This window comes from Ursus arctos, unplaced genomic scaffold, assembly GCF_023065955.2.
Source record: "Ursus arctos isolate Adak ecotype North America unplaced genomic scaffold, UrsArc2.0 scaffold_20, whole genome shotgun sequence".
Taxonomy (NCBI): domain Eukaryota; kingdom Metazoa; phylum Chordata; class Mammalia; order Carnivora; family Ursidae; genus Ursus; species Ursus arctos.
Window position 1 is genome coordinate 9734617 of NW_026622875.1, and position 24595 is coordinate 9759211.

The 24595-nt window shown below is 39.8% G+C and overlaps 1 protein-coding gene across 6 annotated transcripts in view; it reads left to right on the top strand.

Moving 5' to 3' along the window:
• PLCH1 (phospholipase C eta 1) overlaps positions 1 to 24595 on the top strand; it is a 209373-nt gene that overhangs the window by 133486 nt on the left and 51292 nt on the right. For all 6 annotated transcript variants that reach the window (XM_057316038.1, XM_057316039.1, XM_026497331.4 and 3 more), the window contains exons 6-8: positions 3250 to 3420; positions 16621 to 16714; positions 19277 to 19480. In XM_057316038.1, coding sequence (XP_057172021.1) covers positions 3250 to 3420; positions 16621 to 16714; positions 19277 to 19480 — 469 coding nt within the window. The remainder of the gene's footprint in view (positions 1 to 3249; positions 3421 to 16620; positions 16715 to 19276; positions 19481 to 24595) is intronic.

Below are 24595 nucleotides of genomic sequence, written 5' to 3' on the forward strand. Positions count from 1 at the left end.
GCTCCCTGTTGGTGCTCAATCCCAAGACCCTGGGATCATGACCCAGGCTGAAGGCAGACATGTAACCAACTAAGCCACTCAGGCGCCCCAATAATTTTCTATTCTAAGTGATTCGGTGATACTTTGTACATGTAAAAATAAGCAGAGGGTGTGATATTTTCTGATGGTTAATGTTTTGTGCTGCTTTTGTTTTCTAACCATTTGTTCTTACAGGCGGTAAGGGCAGAAATGATATGAAGGATAAGTTGCAATGATGAATGGCAGGTGGAGGCTGGTTCCATTCTGTGACCTCTTACCGTGGTCCTGTCCTTGGGAAGCTCTTGGATGGACATGGTTTGCAATGAGGGGGACTTGGTCACATTGCACTGGAGTACAACAGAAGAGAAAAGAAAGAGGAGGAAGGCATATGCATGCTGTAGAAGGAACCCCAGAGATGGAATGAAGGGCTTTGGAAGGGAAATGTATTATCACAAATAGAGTGAACTGTCTTTCAACTGTATGGAAGGGTTTGCTATGTTCCTGGCACTCCCTGTGACACCTCACTTTTGTCCTGTTGTGGGCCCCCCACTCCCAGCTGTTCCTTTCTTCAGAAAATGCTGATTGTACTGAAGAGGTAGCTTCTGACCAAATGAGAGGGGCCAAGCTTAAAGAGGAAGGCAAAGTCTATACCTCCAAAAATAATGATGTGGGGGTACTTTCTGGAAGTGAGATAAGGGGATAACATAGATCCTGATATTTTTTTACTTCTATATCTTTCCCCTTCAGACACTTTTCCTTTCTCATGCACTAAGCATTTTGCAGGGCAAACCACGAAATGTTTATGTCAAATGTCTTAGCATTCGAAGTAAATCATTTAGACAAGTTTTAGGAAACATTAGGGGTCTCTTTTTCTGACCTTAGGTTTAAAAACTTACCAAGCCAGAAGTGCTGGGATAAGCAGTCGGACCTGTTGGAGAACATTTCCACTGTAGGCCTTGTACCTACCAGGGTTGTGGAAATGCTCTTTGTGGGAGTCATAGGACCAAAGGAACATTCTTCTTCTGGCTGAATCCCTGGTGCAGACATTGAAGCCTTCCTAGAATTTTCTTTGTTTTTTTTGTTGCAGAGGAAGATTCAACTAAAAAAAAAATTTTTTTTAAGATTTTATTTATTTATTTGACAGAGAGAGAGACAGCCAGTGAGAGAGGGAACACAAGCAGGGGAAGTGGGAGGGGAAGAAGCAGGCTTCCAGTGGAGCATGGAGCCCGATGCGGGGCTCGATCCCAGGGACCTGGGATCATGCCCTGAGCCGAAGGCAGATGCTTAACGACTGAGCCACCCAGGCACCCCTCAACTAAAATTTTTTAAAAATAAATCTTTTAAGTTATGGATAGTTACTTTTGAAGTCTCTAGATGCTATTGTTTAAATGTCAGAGTTTTACTGTTCTTAATTGTTTAGGCATTTCAAGGAATTTTTGAAAAATATTTCTTCTCTATATCTAGGGTTAGATACTTTGAGACAAAGTTATGGCAGAAATTTGAATATTAGACCCAGTTTCTTAAGACACGGTGACTCTACAAACAAGCATCTCACACACCAAAAGTGTGGATCTTCTTCTTTAAAAAAAAAAAAAAGATTTTATTTATTTATTTGAGAGTGAGAGTAGAGTGAGGGAGAGAGAGAGAGAGAGCACGAGTAGGGGGGAGGGGCAGAGGGAGAGGGAGAAGCAGACTCCCTGCTGAGCGGGGAGCCAGACGTGAGGTTCAATCCCAGGACCCTGGGATCATGACCTGAGCCAAGACAGACACTTAACCAACTGAGCCATGCAGGCGCCCCAAGTGTGGACATTCTATAGACCATTCTTCTACCTGTAAAAGCACAGAAGGCGATCAGCTCTACAAGGGAACTGTATATGATTTAAATATTGGTTAAAATGTGTGCTCATAATTATCCCAAGGTTAGCAAAGTTTTTATGAACACGGTGACTTTCAAAGCTATATTTAAAACCCCATAACAGTTGAGTATATATATCACAAAACCGTGCAGTTCAAGATGCCATTCATTCCCTGTCAGTTTTGGTTCAGTCACAACTGTGTTCACTTAAAATGAAGATCTTGTAAATGGATGGATTGCTCATTACATATCCCCAACAATTTTAGGGTTTCCTGACAGATTCAGCCAATCAGAAGGAAGATACATGTTGAAAGATTCTTGCTCAATATTACTAGAAACAAATAATTTCAACTAGAAACAGTCCAGATGGATTTTCCAGACTTCTGTGGGGGGAAACCAAGGAGGTGCCAATGATCCTGACGGCTGTAAGAGCGATATGCTACCTATGCCGGATTAAGAGAGATTCTGTTATGTTTTAAAATTATGTTTGATTGAATTACAGCTGGTTAGAGACTAGTGTTTTCATAATGCGTTAAATACTTTTTCTCTTTTGTTCATGATTCGTCTTGTCCAACATTTCTTTTTCATTGGTTTCTTCAAAAGATCAGCTTTTGGTGTAATTGCTCACCCTTTGATGATATATCTGTTTTCTGTTTCATTGCTTTTTGCTTTTGTTTATAATTTATTTCCTTATATTTTCTTTAGCCTAATTTTTTCTAGCTTTCTGAGTTGAATTATTATCTGTTTTCAGTCTACCTTGCTTTCTCATACCTTGAAAACTTCATTTCCTTCTAATTACTGCTTTAACTTCATCACACAAATTTTAATATGTAGTGCATGTGTTCACTTCTGTGTTTCATTTCCTGCTTAGAAATGTATTATGTTGTCTTCAGACTTTTTTTTAGAGCTTTTTTTGTTGGTTTATAAATTTACTGTGATCAAAGAAAATTTTTTTTTTAATGATTTTTTATTATATTATGTTAGTCACCATACAGTACATCCCTGGTTTCTGATGTAAAGCTCGATGATTCATTAGTTGCGTATAACGCCCAGTGCACCATGCAATACGTGCCCTCCTTACTACCCATCACCGGTCTATCCCATTCCCCCACCCCCCTCCCCTCTGAGGCCCTCAGTTTGTTTCTCAGAGTCCATAGTCCAGAGAAATTGGTTTTTAAAAGGTTGATTCTTTATAACATGAAACGTCTTTTGCGGCCTAATAAATAGTTAACTTAAATTGACCCACGTGTACTTGAAAAGAATGTGTTTACCATTTGTGAAATGTGTTCTAGCCTTTTTATAGTAAATATTATTTCCCAGGACTGAATTTTCTATTTCAAGCTCTCATACTGCCTTGTGTTTTCTCTGCCTTTCAGGAAGCTGATACAGATGAGAATCAGGGAACTCTGACATTTGAAGAATTCTGTGTCTTTTATAAAATGATGTCCCTGAGACGGGACCTGTATTTGTTGCTCTTGAGCTACAGTGACAAGAAAGATCACCTAACTGTGGAAGAGCTGGCTCAGTTTTTGAAGGTGGAGCAAAAGGTATCATTAGACTGTTGAACTGAATGTTTACTTAAAAATACTAATGAGTATGCAGGTTTCTTCTGGTCTTGGATCTAGGTACACTTTATTTTTAGGATAGAGGGGCAAATATCACAATTCCACAAAAAAATCTTATGATTTTATTTATAACACGTTTCTAGCAGCTTTTATGAGGGAGTGATAAATTGAGCACTCACATAATTTTTTAACTTCAATACATTTTTAACAAATACAAATAATTTTTTCACTTGAATATGGATATGCACATTTTTCTATAAAGTAATGGATGTTAACTCATGTGTTTCATTTTAGATATAATTGCTATGTTTTCTTTATACTAATAATATAGGTAGGTGTTTGTTAACTATGACATAATTCTTTTTTTTTTTTTTAAGATTTTATTTATTTGTTCGACAGAGATAGAGACAGCCAGCGAGAGAGGGAACACAAGCAGGGGGAGTGGGAAAGGAAGAAGCAGGCTCATAGCAGAAGAGCCTGATGTGGGGCTCGATCCCATAATGCCAGGATCACGCCCTGAGCTGAAGGCAGACGCTTAACCGCTGTGCCACCCAGGCGCCCCAACTATGACATAATTCTTAACTAACAATGTAGTAGTAATTCATTGATAATTCTGATAGGAAATTGACATTGGATTATATCAGAAGATTAAGTAAATTAAATCCTGATTAGCAAAGAGAACCCCTAAATATCTTTAAAATAAGAACTTTTTAAAGAAAAAAGATTTTATTTATTGATTTGAGAGAGAGAGTGAAAGAGAGAGAGAGAGTGAGAGAGAGAGCAGAGGGAGGAGCAGAGGGAGAGGGAGAGCAGGGAGCCCGATGAGGGGCTCGATCCTAGGACTCCGAGATCATGACCTGAGCCAAAGGCAGACACTTAATCGGCTGAGCCACCCAGGTGTCCCATAAAATAAGAACTTTTTAATTTTAGTACTATGTAGTCTGAATTGTGGTCCACAAGGCTAGTCTTCTCATACTTACTTTTTTTATGTTGTCTTAAATTCTGTTTCTCACTTATGTAGAATAAATGAATTTTTTTGTTTTTTAAGCTTTATTGAATTATATTTGACTAAAATTGTATATGTTTAAGGTGTACAATGCGAGGTTTTGATATAATGTATACATTGTAAAATGATTACTACAATCAAGCTAACTAACGTCCATCACCTCACATAGTTATGATCGACTCTCTTAGCAAATTTCAAATATATAATCTAGTATTATTAACTATGGTCACTATGCTGTACATTAGATCTCCAGAGTTTATTCATCCTGCATAACTAACCTTTGCACTCTTTGACCAACATCGTCCCCTTCCCCCCAAGTCCATGGCAACCAACACTCTACTCTGCTTTCGTGATTTTGACTTTTTAATTTTTATTTTATTTTTTTATTTTTTAAGTTTTTATTTATTTATTAGAGAGAGCTAGAGAGAGAGCACAAGCAGGGGAAGTGGCAGGCTGGGGGAGAAGCAGGCTCCCTGCTGAGCAGAGAGCCTGATGAGGTGCTCAATCCCAGGGCCCTGAGATCATGACCTGACCTGAAGGCAGACGCTTAACTGACTGAGCCACCCAGGCACCCCTATGATTTTGACTTTTTTAGATTCTACTTTATCAGTGAGATCCTATCGCATTTGTCTTTCTTTGTCATTTCACGTAGCGTAATTTCCTCTAGGTTTTAAATATGTCACGAATGGCAGGAACGATTTAATCAATCATGCCTACATGATGGGACCTCTCCCAAAGCCCCATACCATGAGCTTTGGAGAGCTTCTGTGTTGGTGAAGCCGCACGGACGTGCTGGAAAGGGGAAGGGGTGTACCCTGAGAGGGTGGAAGCTCTGAATACCTTCCCACATACTTGCCCTATACATTTCTTCATTTGGCTGTTCGTGAGTTGTATACTTTATAGTAAACCAGTCCTAGTAAATAAAGTACTTTTCTGAATTCTGTGAATCAGTCTAGTGAATTATGGGAACCGACAGTGGCTTTCTCCTTGACTAAACTCTAGGCAGTCTCTTTTGAGTCCTTTTTTGACTAGGCCCTGTCGTTGGACCTTGTCCTCAAGAGTCCAGCTGTAGCAAGAATCCTGCTAAGGCTCTTTAACCAAAACCCACATCTTTGATACGTGATCACCTTGATATCTGATACAATTCCTTATCTTTCACCATCTTCTAGGGGATCTGATCACTTTTTTCCTTCAGCAAGAACCCTGTTAGGTAGGTTTAGCCAGAATCCCCTCTTACCCCCGATGTTTCCTCTGCTGACCGCTACCCTGCTCCTTGGGTGTAAATCCCCCTCGTTCACCCTGTATTTGGAACTGAACCAGTACTATATACTGAGTTCCTTTTCCTCCATTGTAATAGCTACTGATTAAAATATGTCTTTATTGCTTTAAATACTATCTAGGTCTGTTTTTTTCTTTTTTAAAGCTTTTATAAAGAGAGATATGGGGGGGAACGCACACATACAAACATGTGCAAAGTGGGGGGAGGGGCAGAGGGAGAATCTCAAGCAAACTCCCTGCTGAGTGAGGAGCCTGCCAGTTGGGCTGGATCTCAGGACCCAGGAGATCATGACCTGAGCCGAAACGAAGGGTCAGACCCTCAACTGACTGAACCACCCAGGTTCCCCCTGTTCTATTTTTTCTTTGACAGAACCCCCAAATTTGTAGTGGGTCAAGCAGAATGGGGTTAGCCTGAACACTTCATTTGCGGTTAGATCTGAGGTGGAGCAGTCTATGGGGTTGAACACTTAACCTGTGGGGTCTAATGCTAACTCCACATAGTTAGTGTCAGAAGTAAATTGCACTGATGGCAACATCCAGTGAGTGTTGGAGAATCGAAAACTTGGTTGGTGTCAGAAAAAGATACACTAGATTTGGTAATGATTTACTCTATCCCATTCCACAATCACATACATTTTAGGAATAATCTGAATAAATTCAGATTTAATAAATTTTGGTGTTGCTTTCTTAAGGATTAAGTGATAGCAAAATGTTTCTATCAAAATCAATTTTCATTCATCAACTTTTCTATCAAAAGTTATTTTCATTAGTTTGCTAATTTGGCAAAGGCAGAGATTCTACATAAACAAAGTTAGCTGTAGCACAGGTGGAACATGGGGATGGAGTAATAGAAGAAATCCCCCCCCCCCACAGAAAATATGCCCTAATACACACATCTCTTGTCCTCTGTTTTCTGCTTTTGTAACTACTTTTCCACTCTCAGCTGGAGTACTGCTCTAATACAGTAGAAAGAGTATTAGACCTGGAGCCCAGAAGACCTACATTCCATACCCTACAGGCTCTATTGGCTGGAGAATCTTGGGCAGGTCATTCATTATTGTTTCTGAGCCTTCGTTTCCTAATCTATAAAAGGGAGCTGATATCTACCTTTCTTATCTCACAGTGTCAAATCGAACATTGATTGTAATGATGAATGTGAAGTCCGTTTGACATAGATACTCAGAAGCACAGCAATGTGACAAATTAAAATTACAATATTTGAAACTACTGACTTCAAATTCATTTGGCCAAGTGGAATTAGCCCAGTCCATTTGAATAGCAGTAGTGAATGTCACTTGCTAAGGGGCATGTGTTTCTTCTCTCTTTTTGGTTATATTGATATTCAACCAGTAAATTTTTGTTAGGGAAAACAGAAGCCAGTGTTCTATGACATCTGCCCCTGGCAGACGATTACCTGTATCCAGTTTAATTTTCTAAATTAGCTTGAAGCTACATATGGGCATAATCTGAAAGAAATTTTACAAAAATTATCATAAATCGAGACACATAAGCCATAAGGAAAATATTAATGTCTCGAATCTTTTAAGTTTCTGTGTGGTCCAATTTATCAAGCACCATAAAATGAATGTCTAACACAAACTAGGAAAATATTTGTAACATATAAAGAGAGAAACAGTGAAATTCCTTACTATGGAAAGTGCCATCATAGACTACTGAGAAAAAAAAATGAATACCCAATGGAAACATGGGCAAAACATTGGAAACATAAAAAATTTCATAAAAAGTCAATAAGCCTATTGAAAAGTTCACCTTTCATTAGAAATTCAAATATATGAAATAAAATGAAAAGACTGTTTTTTTACCCACCAAATCAGTAAAGGTAAAAAAAATATATTATCACACATCATGTCCGTTTCTTATGTTTCCAGTGAAGTTGTGGAATGGTATAATCTTTCTTTAGGGCAGTTTAATTATCAAAGTTTATATAATTTATAAAACTTCGACTGATTTGTTTAACTTTTATAGTCCATTCTAGGGAAATAATTGTCTACATTAAAAAAAAGGATGTAAAGCTGTCCATTTCAGCATTCTTTAAGACAGAGAAAAATTGGGCACCATCTAAATGTGTCGCAAGAGAGTCTTAGTTAAGAGTTTCGTGGGATTTTGAGTTTTAAAACAGGATTTTCAGAATGGAACAAATTGGAGGCCATTTGACGATTCATATGGCAGTAATTCGTTTGTTTCTGATGGCATAAGATTGGTGTAGACACCAGAGTATTCAACTTTTACAGATTTACCGCAGTTGTGAAATAAAACATCATTGCTGGTCACATATGTTGTCAAAGATTATGTGAAATCAAATATTGGCCCACGGGTCAGATTTTTATTTCATTGAAGCTCTCTGAAACCTGAATCAATACCTTTGACAGGTCCAACTGCTGTTTGATTAGGTCTTTCATTTTTGAAACATGGATGTGCAAGGGGAAATTCTGTCTTTTATATCCATGAAGAAGTGCCAGTTAGGAAGAAACCAGCTGGCTGACCTTTCTCTTTCATGGCTTCCTTGCAACCACAAATAAAGATCACCGACATCCACAAGTCTGTGATTCCAAAGTACCAGGTCGGGTTGAGGTGTTTGGTTTCATTTGTTCCCCCTGTGTTTGCCAAAACGCAATCTACGTCTCCTCCAGATTTACTATCCATTTGCTGACACTGGGGTGGAATGTGTTTTGTGTTCAATGCTTTTCAGAGTTTTGGTTCAGGAGCGATAATTGGATTTCATTCCCTCGTGCCCCTGACAGCCTTTCTTAACAAGCCTCTACTTTCTTCCTATCCTTTTGTTTTTTGTGGGTCGAGGAGAGAGGAAGTGAAGGCAGGACAACTGAAGCATCCTTGCCGCCTGAAAAACCACCTAGCTGTTTACTGAGTGCAAAGGCCACACCTCCGTGGATAAATCAAAAGCCGATTTCTCTTTATGCAGCACTTTCATCCGAAATATGCGTATGGATGGTTAATTCCAGGGGAATTTTCAGAGCTTTACTGATCTCATGCAAGAGGGCCCTCTTCTTATTGTTACTGTGTTTATCTGACATAGATCTATGCATTATCTCACTCTGGTGCTTCTAACAGTTACCCCTTTTGTGTCTTTATTCTTTCTGCTAAAATAGTCCCTTGATTATTCTGATCCAATTACCAGTGTCCCTTATGCCATCTCCGTTCATTATCCTTTACTGAATCCAGAATGATTTGGTGAGAGTCATGGTCATTCTAACCTTCTCTCTCCATGAGAAATAATGATAACACTTCTTCGTTTATAACTACCCCTTTTGGTGCCAGTGTGCCTTTATCTTTTTTTTTTTTTAAGATTTTATTTATTTATTCGACAGAGACAGAGACAGCCAGCGAGAGAGGGAACACAAGCAGGGGGAGTGGGAGAGGAAGAAGCAGGCTCACAGTGAAGGAGCCTGATGTGGGGCTCGATCCCACAACGCCGGGATCACGCCCTGAGCCGAAGGCAGGTGCTTAACCACTGTGCCACCCAGGCGCCCCCTTTTTTTTTTTTTAAAGCATTTTCCTCATCATAAAAGCATTCCTTTAAGAGTCCTTCCTGAGTTTCTGTTTCATTTACTTAATTATTCACAGTTAAAGCAATTGAGAGAGTTTTCAGAGTAATTATGTCTTGTAATATTTTTGCTGCCTTGAATATAGTTCCCAAATGACTTTTTCTGTGAAATAGTCATACATTCAAATGCTTTGAAATTTGTGGTTGAATTTTAGGATGAGTTAGAGGTAGCTAGTTTGGGGAGGTAAATTGTTTCTTATTCAGTTGAAAACTGAAGGACCATTCATTTAGAGATGTTCCTCCAGTCCCTTCTGAAATTACCCCAAGATACAGGAAAGACTTTTTGCTTCTGTGTAAAACTACAAGGACAAAGTGTACAGGTGAGGAGACAGGAACAAGTTGTCTGATCTAAAGGATCAAATTTGTCTGTCTAAAAGAGACCCCAGAGCAGTGAAATTCAAGCCCACAGAGCAGGAAACACGAAGCAACTTCATTCACCCAGGAGAACCCCAGAAAAGCTTGAGAATGGAAGTCACATGATGCTCTTGAAAATAGGAGATGAGGAGGGGTGACAAACACGAGCATTGGTTGGCAGTGGGCTTCTGGATCCTCTCTCCTACCTCTTGCAGCAGGGCAACTATCCCTCCTCCAACCTGACATAACAGTGAAAGTCAGAACTGGAGAAGGATGGCTCAGAAGGGTCTAGCCTGAGGCCTCTCAGGCACCCCGAGTACTAGACACGTGGGGATTGTGGTAGATGGTCTGTGAAGATGGCTGCAGGAATTCCCCCATTCCTGTGTGGGTGCCCCTTGTTAATGTGACTTTCCTTCTCTTCCCGCCAAGGAGTGGACTCTATTTTCCTGCCCCTTGAATCTGGGCTGGCTTCGGAATTTGGTTTGACTAATAGATTGTGGCAGAAATGATGAACAAGGAACCTCTGGGAGCCTTGATTTTTCCACTCTTGTCCTGTGGCGGGACTCTGCGACTACCACATGAGGAAACCGGGCTAGTGTTTTTGAGGATAAAAGACTCCTCAGAGAAAGAGGCCCAGGACCAACAGCCAGCACCAACCACAGGAATGGGAGTGAGGCCATCTTAGACCACTGTACTGTAGTCAGGGGACTGGGTACCTGTAGTCACTTAAATAACCCCTAGGTGAGAACAGCAAAATAACTGTCCAGCCAAACCCACTCCCACTTGCCATCCTGCACAAATGTGATTTAAAAAAAAAATGTGGTTTTTGTTTTAAGCTTCTAAGTTTTGGGTGGCTTGTTTCAGAGGAATAGGTAATGAGTTCAAGGACAAAGTGAACATCTTGTGTATTGAAGTGGGAGAACCATAACCCTCTCCTAATACTCTGCTCCCATGTTTATATAGGGGAAATTACAGGTAGTAAATAGGAGAATATTACAAGCCATAGTGGGTTGGATAGTGGGCCCAGAAGATATGTCCCAAGTCCTAACTCTCAATACCTGTGAGTGTGACCTTATTTGGAAAAAGGGTCTTTGTAGATGTAATTAAGCTAAGGATGTTGAGATGAGGTCATTCTAAATTTAGGGTGGACCATACATCCAATGATGAGTGCTCTTGTAAGTGACAGAAAAGAAAACCTAGACACACAGAAGAAGGCCATGGAGGGGCGCCTGGGTGGCTCAGTCATTAAGGGTCTGCTTTGGCTCAGGGCGTGATCCTAGGGTCCTGGGATCGAGCCCCACATCGGGCTCCCTGCTCCGCTGGGAGCCTGCTTCTTTCCCTCCCACTCCCCCTGCTTATGTTCCCTCTCTCGCTGGCTGTCTCTCTGTCAAATAAATAAATAAAATTAAAAAAAAAAAAAAAGGCAGCCATGGAGGCAGAGACTGTACTTACGAAGCCCCAAGCCCAGGAATGCCAAGGTTTGCCAGCAGCCAGTGGATTCAAGGAGCGAGACATACAGCAGATTCTCCCTCAGCGTCTCCAGGGGGAATGGAGTCCGCCAACACCTGGAGTTTGGACTTCTGGTCTCTAGAACCGTGAGAGAATAAATGTCTAAGTTTGTGGTAATTTGTTAACAGCAGGCCTAGGAAACTAATATGGCAACCCAGGGGAAAAAAAAACCCCAAACCCAAAGATATTTATATCAGACATCTAATGAAAGAGTACAGCCAGGAAATTCTGCAGTGAAGCCCACCTGTCAACCAGCTCTGCTCAGGAATTACAGAGCTTTCAACTAATTTATTACTGACTTCGTTTTAAATAACATTTTTGAATAATTTTAAAAATGGGTTTTAAAAAGGCAAGGCTAACACATGTTTGAGGAAATCCTCTGCTATGAAATACAGAGACCAAGGTAAACACATAGCATCAAGAAACTTGGAGGAAATAGAGGTAATACAGGGTAAAGAACATTTTAAAAACAGCCATTAATATCAGAGTGCAGCCACGAAAGCCAGAGCAATATGCTCTGGGAAAAGACGGCTCAGAGGAAGAAAAGAGCAGAGAACTAAATTCAATAAATGGCTTGGAAGATAGTGAGAAAATTGCCCATACAATAGAACAAACACAAAGAAATGGAAAATAGAAAGAAAAGATAAGGAAATTAGTGGCTCAATCCAGAAGGTCCACTCTCTGAATAATCTGAGTTACAGAAAAAAATAAGAAAAAATGTAAGGGAGGAAATTATAAAATAAATAATACAAAAAAGTGATTAGCATGGAAAGTTAGAACTGTCTAGATTGGCAGGGCCACTGAGTGCCAAGTGCAGTGAATATAAAAATATCCACAGAGGGGATGGCTTTGTGGGTTGAGCATCTGACTCTTGATTTTGGCACAGGTCATGATCTCGAGCCCGGGGTAGGCTCCATGCTCAGTGGGGAGACTGCTAAGATTCTCTCTCTCTCCGCCTCTGCCCCACTTTGCCTCTTGCCCTCTGCCCCCTGCCCCCACCCCTCTCACTTGCGTACTCTCTCTCAAAACAAAAACAAAAACGAAAAACAAAAAGATCCACACAGAGACAAATCATAATGAAATTTCACAATGCCAAGGATAAAGTGAAACCCTAAAAGTTTACATAAAGAGAGAGAAAAAAAACACTGATCCAATTAACAAGCAAAAACAGGTCCTGTCAAAGGATTGGAATCAGGATGGCATCAGACTTCTCAATAGCAACTCTGGAAACCAAAACCATAGGAACAATGGCTATTGACCTAGAATTTTCTACTTGGCTAATCTGTCAACCGAATGTGTGTGCAGAGTAAAACACACATGCAAGAAATAATTTACTTTCCGAGTGTTCTCTGAGGAGCATGGAGGGATGAAATCAGAACAAAAGCTGAATAAAGTGCTGGAATCCCACCAGCCTGGAAGAAGAAGGACCTTTATAGGAGATAAAAAAATTGGAGTTCATGGGTGGTTTATTGCCTTTGGTAACTGAGAGGACATTAGAGTCACTAGGAAGAATTTATGAGGGGAATACTAGAAATTTACCAAATGGGTTGGAATTGCAGAAATTAACAGATTGGGAAAAAAATTCTATAAGAAACACAATCATTATATAATAGACTCAGTGTCCAAAATTTGTGTAATCAGAATAACTCAACATTAAATAGTAATTTAATAAAAATTAAGATATAGCTATCTTGGGTGGCGGGGTAGAGGGAGAAAGTTTGCGGGCCCAAAGAAGCTAAATCTTTATCTAACACAATAAAAAAGTCAAGAGATAATGCCTAAAGTATATAAAAACAGAAAATAGCATCATTAACATAATTAGGAATATAAAGACTCCTTCCAATGGAAATATCTAGAAATGTTGACATTATTTTTTTTTGGTTCTCAGTATAGAAGGGGGAATTCTGGGGTGCCTGGGTGGCTCAGTCATTAAGCGTCTGCCTTCGGCTCAGGGCGTGATCCCGGGGTCCTGGGATCAAGCCCCGCATTGGGCTCCTCCTCTGGGGGCCGGCTTCTTCCTCTCCCACTCCCCCTGCTTGTGTTCCCTCTCTTGCTGGCTGTCTCACCCTGTGTCAAATAAATAAATAAAATCTTAAAAAAAAAAAAGAAGGGGGAATTCTGCTTTCAATCATAAGCATCTTAGTTTTGACTTATTTAATTATGAATATATTACTTTGATAAAAACAAATTGAAAAGAGTTTAGCAATATTAAAATTCTCTGCGAATTATATTATGATTTTTGTGTTTGGTGTGCTGTGGGAGTCATAGCTATAAGAAATATGATTATTTACTTCTGACTTTGTTTTGAAATTCTCCCTCACTGTCAAAGCTTTGCCAGATACCTTACAAGAAGTCTGGGGATAAAAAGTTAATATCAGAATAGTAGTATGTTATATAGAAATCTATGACTTTGATTTCTACAACTAGTCCACTGAAGTCAATCCTTTGACCTTTAATATGAGGGCCACATAGTCTTTTTTGGATGAGATTAAGTATTATAGCAAACAAGGAAAAGAGAATGGAGTCCAGCCTGGAATAATCAACGAAGTCAAACTATAATAACTAACTTGAGAGCCTAAAACATCTCAAAAGTTAAGAAGTTAAGATTTTGGAATTTCAGCTATATTGAAAAAACAATCGGTTTTGAAAGTACACATTTCAATTTTTCAGTACAAATAAAGAAAAACTCCCAGACAATAGAAAAGACTTTGGATTTGAAGCCAGAAGGTTGAAATCCGATCCTTGGTCCTGCTTTCTATTGGTTTTGTGACTTTGACATAGTGAACCTTTCCTAGCATAAATTTTCATATTTTAAAATGGGGATTAAAATCCCAAGTTTACAAGACTGTTGTAAGAATTATTTAAGATTTTGTGCGTAAAGGCTCTTTATGAACTGCACAGCACTGACTGCATTATATAAAGGTAAAGAATCATTATTATCTTCAGGTTTTTGAAAGCTCTCTTAGCATCGGTTGTCTGTTATAGAAAGAATAGCCCTCCATGTTGGAAACAGCATGTGGCTCAGAAATTGATAGCAAACAAAACTTTCAAATGAGCTCCATGAGAAATAGGAGTAGAGTAGAGAGAAGTTGTTTTGTATTTCCCCTTATTAGCTATGTCACAAAACAAAGGGTAAAAGAACCATAAAGGGCATTAACCTATGTTGAACCTTCATTCACACAGTAAAGTCTCACAATAACTTTTTAAGTTAGGTCTGAAAAATTCGGTTGTGTAAAATGTAGGATTTTGCTATTGGGAGATTAAAATTAGACCAGGGGATGGGGGAAGCATGGAAGCTGAATGAGTTGTTCATTTCCTTTCTCATTATTATGAGATTTTACTGCATTTCACCGAGTTAATCCTTAATACTTGAATTTTGATAGAAAATGGATTACTTCCCTTTTTTTTCTTTTTCCTTTTTTTTTTTTTTTTAAAGTAGTCTCCATGCCCAGCGTGGGGCTTGAATTCATGACCCTGAGATCAGGAGTCAGATGCTCTACCGACTGAGCCAGCCAGGTGCCCCTCACCTTTATTTTAATGTGGTGCCCAGAAAATTGTGAGCTTCCTAGAATGTCTGCTGATATTTTCACCAATTTACTGAATTGCTTCCCAAATAGGATGCTATTTGTTAACACATTCTGCTTTGTCTCTTGAACTAGTAACATGTTCTCTGCTCATCTCCAATTAGCTCTGTCCCAGGATGACAGTATTCGTTGTTTGTTTTTTAGATCTCATGGGCTCCTGGTAGACTGAGTCCAGGACAAGGCCCCTACGTCTCTGAACAAATAGCCTTATAAACCAAATAATTGCAGTGTAAACGCAGGCTTCCCATGGCACATGAATTTTTTTTTTTTTTGTTATCAATTTAGCTCTTTTTATTTTGTGAGAAATTATTTGTTTTTTAGATTTCACATGTGAAGTCTGTCTAGTATATAGCGGACAAATTAATGACTTGCTCAAAGCCTGAGTAGGGCAATAGAGTTCTTATAGGTAGCATGGTTTCATTTATTTTATGGTATTTTCTGATGTTGTCTGGCAATAGAAGCCTCTGAACGTAGTAAGGATTGTAAAATTGACTCAACGGATGCATTAGCCATTGCACAGCTAGTCTGGGTAGAAAAAAGCATTCTATGTTCTTCCACGCAGGCAAAAAATAGCTGCATCACAGAGCTTTTGTTTCCCTGGAAAAGGTTTAAGTGCTATTAAATAGACAGTTTAGAAAAATTAGGTTTCACTAAAACATTAGCATTGAACCTAAGAGATAATAGAATATTTGAAAAATAGCATTGAAATATGAAATACTGGCTCGTAGGATTAGCTTCCTCTATCACTATTCATTAGTATTTTTAAATGTCACTGTTATACTGTGGGGCTCAATGGAATTTTGATCAAAATATCCCATCCTGCATGTTACTCTTTAATTAAAGAAATTATTCCTGAAGAGTTTGCTTTTGCCAGTGACACTAAGTATGTAACGTTCATGCAGCAACCTTGAGAGCGGCTCTTAATAGCATCACTGCCTTTTTGATGTCACATGTTGATAGTCACTCATTTAATTCTCACAACTCCCTTGTAGGATAGCTGCAGAGAAGGTAAGTGACTCATTCAAGATGCCACTGTTAAGGCTGTAAGCTGGCTGATTTGAACACAAGCCCTCTAGCTCCAGAACTCTTTGTTATGCTAGCTGCTTCACCAAGCTTTTTTTTAAAAAAAATTTTTTTTAAAGATTATTTATTTATTCATTTGACAGAGAGAGACAGCCAGTGAGAGAGGGAGGGAACACAAGCAGGGGGAGTGGGAGAGGAAGAAGCAGGCTCCCAGCGGAGGAGCCTGATGTGGGGCTCGATCCCAGAATGCCGGGATCACGCCCTGAGCCGAAGGCAGACGCTTAAGGACTGCGCCACCCAGGCGCCCCACTTCACCAAGCTTTTTGGTTTTATTTTCTCTTGCTCACCTTTGTGATCTTGAATCATCATGGCAGTTTGCTCTTGTGATTCAGGAGGAAGATCTATCGATCTACACACATGTATGGATTTACCTAGAGCATTCTGTTTTGATAGGGAATCATTATCTTTCTATCTGTATTTCTGATTGGCAAATTTTAGTGTTTATGTAGAAAACATTAATTTGCAGATCGCTACTAGCTTATAATAAGTAGATTTTGGCAGTGGATTTGCATTGATTATTGGTTTAACTTTATTAATTTTGCTTCATGGAGTACATTTGTCTAGTACTTGAAGGGTTGTGTTCACTGATTAAATCTGCAAGATATCATGGGAAGATTGAGATGATCATTTTCCAAAGATAAAGTTGCTGTGACTAGTGATCTCAAACACTGCTCATTTAACCCCTTTGCACTGTATCAGGAATGCTTAAAAAGTGTGCCCTTTTAGCATAGAGGAAAATATTTCATGAAATTGCAGGTGTTCAACTAATGTTCTATTTCGTTCAGATGAATAATGTGACAACAGACTATTGTCTTGACATCGTAAGAAAATTTGAAGTTTCAGAAGAAAATAAGGCGAAAAATGTTCTTGGCATAGAAGGTAAAATAACCAATATTCTTTTTTTTTCTTCCTTTCAAGATTTATTTAAATTCATGTAAGTTCACATATGGTATATTATTAGTTTTAGGGGTGAAATTTAGTGATTCATCAGTTGCATATAACACCCAGTGCTCATTATGTCGTATGTCCTCCTTAATGCCCATCACCCAGTTACCCCATCCCCCCACCTACCTCCCCTCCAGCAACCCTCAGTTTGTTTCCTGTAGTTAAGAGTCTCTTATGGTTTGCCTCCCTTAGTATAACTAATATTCTTAATTTCTCATTTCTCAATTCAGTTTGCTAAGTTAAATTCTAGCAAAATTTTTAGAAAAAGAAATCAGGAGATATTTATGCGTTACAGATAATTCAAATAAAACTCACAATATAGCATATTTTCCTACAAAACAGGTGCCATGATCTTGCTATTTCTCTTACTTTTGTAATGATGATATGCATTTTCCACTCCAAGCAAGTCAACTCTATCCCACCATATGTATGATAGATGTCAAGAAATATTTGGACTTTTCTCAAATGGCTAATTTTGGGAAAACTCCAACATGGTAATTTAAAAAAAGGAAATTTGGGGCCACCTGGGTGGCTCAGCTGTTAAGCGTCTGCCTTCGGCTCAGATCATGACCCCAGGGTCCTGGGATCGAGCCCCACATCGGGCTCCCTTCTTGGCGGGAAGCCTGCTTCTCCCTCTCACATTCCCTTTGCTTGTGTTCCCTCTCTCGCTGTCTCTCTGTCAAACAAGTAAATAAAATCTTAAAAAAAATAAAATAAAAAAGAAATTTGGCCTAAAATAACTAATCTATGACACTAGCGATGTGAAAGTACACGTTTCTTTAAAAATATTGACAATGAACTTGTTTTACCTAGTTGGTGGCAATGGAGAGGTTGTTGGAACTACAAATTTTGTTTCATTTCATTACATAGTTGAGCAAAGTGAGGCTCTCAAAGAAATTAAGTAATTTGCCCACAGTTATATACTCAGAGTCTAGCCTCTAGGATCTTACACATAAATGTGAATATAGCTACCTGTATGTATAAGTTATATGTATTTAAAATATGTGGGAAAATAAACTGCAGGCTGCTACCCAATAGGAGATCAAGTCCCAGGCAGAACCAACAATCTTAATGAAAGACCACTGGGGCACCCCATTGCCCTCAAGAGCGTCCAAAGCCATGCTTTATCTTACTATTTTAGATTGTTGGTCTTCTGTTCCACCCTGCTTTCAGGCTCAGTGTGGACAAGAGGGTTTTGATACCACCAGTTTACTTCCTGGGGTGGAGGAAAATTAGAAGAGAGGAATAATTTAAGACTTATATCATTAAGAACCATTTTTAAAACAACTAGAGAAGATAAACTAATTTGGGCCTTTTCTTTACTAAGAAATGAATGTTTTCCTCGGCAGGGCCCCCGAAAATGGAATTAAACATGATTTCTACATATGGACATAGGATAGGCATGAAGAAATTCTTCAGAGTCTTAGAGGATATTTACAGACACAGGTTTACCCACGTAATTCTTGAGGACTTAAAACAATTTACCCTGATAATTCCACTTAGGTACTTGTGGATCAGTCCTGTATTTATTCATATATTAGTGAATGCCTCTTCTCCCCAGGTATTATGTTTTGAAGAACTGTAGAAAATTGATAGGGTTTTCTACATAATATGTGTTTGTTTATTTGAGTATAGCTGATGCACAATGTTAAATTAGTTTCGGGTGTACACCTTACACCCGAAACCAGTGATTTGACAAGTTTGTATATTAGGCTGTACTCACTACAAGTATAGTCTCTGTCTGTCTTGTTCTGTCACTATTACAATATCATGAGTATATTTCTTATGCTGAGCCTTGTATTCCTGTGACTTGTTCATTCCAGAAATGGAAGCCTGTACCTCCGTCTCCTCTGCACCCATTTTACCCATCTCCCCACACCTCCCCCTCTGGCAACTGTCAGTTTGTTCTCTGTATTTCTGCATCATCTTTAAGCACTATTTTAAAGTCATAACAAGTTCCCAGCTGTTAGCAGCATCTTCCCAAACCAATGTCATGGTCAAATAGTCACACTCTGAATTTAGGCTGTGCCTAACTTTTGACCAGCTACCTCAACTATGGCACTAACAATACTGTTTTTTAAATTAAAAACTTACCAGATTGCTGGTTGATCAGCTTAGCACTTTGTGTCACTATGGCTTTAACACTGCACCAGCCCCCCATTAGATCGTGCTACATAATCATGGCTCGAGTTCAGTAGTTACTGAATGGCTTTGCAGTAAGCCCTTTCCCAAGGACTCAATCAATCAAAATTCTTGAAAGGTCAACTTATTTTTCTGTACGTTATGTTTAAACTGCTATTCCCCAGTCATATTTCAGTTTTGACACTATTTGACCTGAAGCAAATCTCGTTGCCTTAGTACTCCTCCCAGTAGCTGTCCTGAGTGTAAATAAGCTAAGCGCTGTGACCGTGCTTTGATCTCTGTTGTCCCTGGTGGGGTCGATTAAGTACATATGCCTTGAAAGCTATAGTGCTTCACTCTCTCTTTCTTCCACAGGGTTCACGAACTTCATGCGTAGTCCTGCTTGTGACATATTTAACCCCCTGCACCATGAAGTGTACCAGGACATGGATCAGCCCCTGTGCAACTACTACATCGCCTCCTCTCACAACACGTACCTGACCGGGGACCAGCTCCTTTCTCAGTCCAAAGTGGACATGTACGCCCGGGTGCTACAGGAGGGATGCCGCTGCGTAGAAGGTTCGTGCTTTGCCTGAGCTCCGCTGCGTGTTGGTGAACGTGTCCTTGAGTCAGTCAGTCAAGTCTAGTATAAACAGTGGAGCCCTGAAATATGCACTCACGTGAACCAGAACCATTTTTCTGCTCATTGTAGAGTCATTCTTAACTTGCCGTGCTCTCTGGCTCCTCCTTAATGTCCAGTCGGGAGGGCAAGAGAGATGAACCAGAAGTTAGGAAGCACACCTGCAGTTGCTGAAAAATTGTGATGAAAATGAAAGTTTTCCTGGAAAGATATTTTTGATTCAACAATGGCAAAAGTAGTTCAGGACAACTCTTTGCTTTCAAGATACCTCATGATCTCTCAATGAATAACATTTGTTAAATTTCTAGTGGGATCTTGATTGTGAGGACATAGGTACAGGTTTCTGTCTTCAGGAGCTGACAGTCTAGCAGAATGGGTGGCCATTAAAAACAGTAGTGCTGTGTGAGAGTTCCACCAGGCCAATCATATACATGGTGAAGAAGTGGTCGTATGAAGAGTAAGGTGTGAGATAAAATTCAATGAGAAATAGGTAGGTTGGTGGACGGGACTGGAGGAGATTATGCTAAGTGAAATAAGTCAAGCAGAGAGAGACAATTATCATATGGTTTCACTCATTTATGGAACATAAGAAATAGCAAGGAGATCGGTAGGAGAAGGAAAGGAAGAATGAAGGAGAGGTAAACAGAAGGGGGATCGAACCACGAGAGACTATGGACTCTGGGAAACAAACTGAGGGCTTCGGCGGGGGGGGGGAGTGGGATAGGCCGGTGATGGGTATTAAGGAGGGCACGTATCGCATGGAGCACTGGGTGTTATACGCAAATAGTGAATCATGGAACACTACATCAAAAACTAAGGATGTACTGTATGGTGACTAACATAACATAATAAAAAATTATTAAAGAAAAGAAATAGGTAGGCTGGGAAGGTAAACTTGGGTCAGTCATAAAGGGTTAAAGGGTTTGAGGAATTCTACTTCTAGCCTTTGGTAACAAGGGTCCAATGAAGGGTCTTACACATATAGTGATATGACCAGACTTGTAGTTTAGAAAGATCACTTGGGTCACCATGTAGGAGGACAATTTTTTTTAGAATATGTGTTTGTGTAGGGAAACAAGGGTGAAGCTAGATAGAGCAAAGAGAATGGTGGGAAGGCTATTAACCATGATTCAAAGGAAGAGTTATAAAAACTTGGACTAAGTGAGGAGGAGAGATGATTTCATCGATATTAAAGAAGTCAGCTCAACAGGACCTGCTGCAAGAAGTAAAGAATGTAGGGAATGAGGGTGAGAGCTGTAATGAGTGAATGGTGCCACCACATACTGTGGGGAATCTGGAAAAAACAGCATTCATGAGTTCAGTTTTCCATCAGTTGAGTTTATCGTCACTTTGTAACGTTCACGTGGACATTTTTGTCAGCCAGTTGGATAATAATATCGGAACAAAATGGAAAGATCCAGGCAAGATAAAGATTCCATAGTTCTGACTTTTGTATATAATAGTTAAAGTCTTGAAAGTGTACAAGATCACCCACAGAGAGGAGTGGACAAGAGAATGAGGCCTGATAACTTAAGCGATCCAGCAGTTAGATGTAGGAAGAGCAAAGGGGAACCAACGAGGACTAACAAAAAATGGTCACTGGGACCTAAGGGATGAAATGGTCAAAAATGTCCCCTGCAACAGAAAAGTAAATTAAGGCAAATACTAATTATCCAATCTGGTTGCATATGACAGCTGGAAGGTTATGGTGTCTTTTGATAGATAGTTTTGGTGACATACATGCTAGTGGGAAGTTGGGGGTAGCTGCTGTGGGTTAGTCACTTGGCACTTTTCTGCATTCAAAGAAAACTAGGTGATACAGTTTGAGGAGGTTTTGAGACTTGGAAGAAGAGGAAATGAGAACACAGTTTCCGTTTTTAGATGGGATATGGGGGCCGAGATTTTGAAAGGGTTCAAGCCCGATAGCCTCTCCTTTCTCTGGTAAGAGAGCATCATCATCATCCGCTAAGTGTAAAGTGGGTGGAAGTTGGCTTGGGGGCTTAAGGTCAACAAGCAGTGGGAAAGGAGTTGACAAGATAAACTGGGGAAGTTCTAGTGAATATCAAAAACAGTCTTAAAACCATCCTTTTGTTACACAAAATCTGCATGCTTAGACTCCTCCCATCCCATTCTGAGGAGATTAGATATAGGAGCAGTAAAGATAGATTATAAAATTGATCCAAGCCTCTAAATTTCTAGGTCGTATAAAAATATCATCCGGGTGTTGGTGAGAGCTCTTCAAAGTAATTAGTCAGTAGGTCCATGCGTCTTAGAAAGGAAAAGAAGTGAATAAGGGGCTACAGAATGAGGTAAGACTCCAAGAGACAGAAAGATGGAGAAAGTTGTCGTCACACATACAAAAAATAAGAACAGAGAATTGTTATGACAGAGATTTTGGATGTAGTTACAGATGATGACTGTATCCAGGGTGTGTCATGGGTGAGCATGAATGAAGAGTGGAGATGAGATTGTTAGCATTGGAAGGTGAAAACTAAGACATTGAGTAAATCGCCCACATGGACTTTTTAACTCACAAAGGATGTTGACAGGTAGATTCATTGTTAAAAGTTTCAAAGATTAAAAGGTGGAGATTAAGGGGGTGTCTGGGTGGCTTCGTCATTAAGCATCTGCCTTCGGCTCAGGGCGTGATCCCAGAGTCCTGGGATCGAGCCCCACATCGGGCTCCTCCGCTGGGAGCCTGCTTCTTCCTCTCCCACTCCCCCTGCTTGTGTTCCCTCTCTTGCTGGCTGTCTCTCTCTGTCAAATAAATAAATAAAATCTTAAAAAAAAAAAGTTGGAGATTAAAAACTGTAAGCCAGATACTTAAGTGTAAAAAGAATACTATAGGAAAGGCTTGGAAGATGCCAGAAAGGTAGAGTTGGATAAAATGAGGTTCAAAAGTCGGGAGATTTTTTTTTTTTAATCAATATAGGAGAACAATTATTTAAAAGTAGCAATAAAGGCCTAGAGCATGCCTCCTGGTCTGTGATTTATACAAAAAATCATCAGTGGAGAAAGGTAGTGTCCTCCAAGGCAAGCTGATTGTTAATCAAGGTAAGGAGGTTGACGGAGAACTCCAAGAAGAGTCTGATGATAAAAGGGAGTTTGTGATGGAATGGCGATTCCATGGAGCAAAGGGGAATCACTTTTTGGTGGGGATGTGCTGGGGGTTAGCAGTGGAAAAGGTTCTTGGGGTGGTAGAAATGAATAAAGCAGTAGGGTGATAAGACATGTAACTGGATAGGTCTTTGTCAGATAGTTTCTGGCATGTTCTAAGGGTCAATTAACATTTCAAAACTGGACAGGCATTAAAAAGTGTCTACATACAAAACAATTAGAACCACTACAAATTTAGTGTTCTGGAAATTTATGCTTTAAAACATGGCATTTTTGCAGTTGGTGCAGAGAACACCTGCTGACATGAGTGACTGACAATTGAGTAGCTTAAGCAACTGAGTAATGAAGATGCTTATAAAATATTAACATAAAGAAAAACCTTTTAGAAGGTCTCGAGATGACATTCTGCTCTCAGCCGTTATTCAACCCCTTGTTCATTCAGCACTGAAGAAGTTTACATGTGTGACACGCAAAGAGGTTCCCTGGGCACACACCCTCATTGGATTCACAGTGGTGGTTGCCTGTCATTTTAAATGGTGACATGTCCTTGGAGGCCAAGTATGGAAAATGACTTGTAATGACTCCGTGACATGATCGTTAACTCTAGACCGTTTTGCAGTTTTGTTAACTGCCATGTCCTGTGCGGTATTTCTTTTGCTTTTCAGGTCCTTCAGGTACCCAGTCTTCTCTTTTTTGGTTTTGCTCTCCAAAATCAGTGTCCTACCCAAGCCTAACCATGTTCCCATGATCAGCTCCTTATACTGAATCAGAACGTCTAATCTTCCAGCTTTGGGGTATTAAGAAGGAAAGTCATCTGATTAAGACAATTTATAGCAAGGTACAAATAATTTTTTTAAGGTACAGATGACTTTTAATCTTTCAATTTTAAAATGAGAGCTTTTAGAAATTGTGTGCAGTAGGTGATATTGAACATGGGCCTTCTCTTGTGTCTCCCTTCTTTCTTCCTAACTGCCAGTCACCAAAGTAATAGAAAGAAGCTACTTGGCTCTCCTTTTCTAGAAGCCTACCTTGCTCCAGATCTTCACACCAACTGAGAATATGTACAGCTCTGGGGTAACTTTAAGGACATGCAATCTCTCCAATACATCCCTCACCAGCTTGTATCAGCAAATTCCTCCCCTATTATTTGACTTACTTCAAATTATTACTATTGGAATAATCTATAAGTGGGCATTGAAAGTCAAACTACTATTTCTGGAAGGTTTTTGTGGAGGAGGAGAATTATATTTATCTGAGGGACTTGGTCGGCTTTGTCCAGGAGGTATTTCTTGCTCCAAATTATGGTTATCACTTTGGTTTTGAATGCACTGTAGGAAGGAACAGGGGAACTACTATGATTTCAGCCCCTTTTGTGAGTTAGGTCCTGACTGAGTGCTTTCCTACATTCTCACTTGATTCTTACAACATTAAGGGGGAGAGAATAGCCTCCTCAAGAGGACACCCCAACTTGGAGTGGGTGAAGTGGCTCAAGTTCCCGCAGCTGGGAAGCTTGGGACCAGATATTTGAACTCAGGTTGATTTGACTCTTCTACTCCACTGTTCTCTGGGAAGTTGATGTGCTTTCTGGAGGAGCAAGCATTGAATGGCATGACCAGCCCTAGGAGGGATCAACGGAGGGCCATCTGGTCACATAAGGAAGGCTAGAGAAAGTTTGGCTTTAAAAGAAAGAATTGGCTGGGTTTAAGATTAGGACTACCATCTAAATATTCAGGTGTTCCTGAGGACTGAGAATGTGATGACATGATCTTTTGTGCTCTCCTAACAACTTCCGTCAGCCCCGTGCTTGGAAGATCTGAGCTCACAGCTGAAGCTTGGGCCTGTGAGACCAGTGTATATAGACCCAGTGCTATGTCATCTACCTTGGGTCTGGATCAAGTTGTTCTTACTCTTAAATTGCCATAGCTAGGATTTAAAGA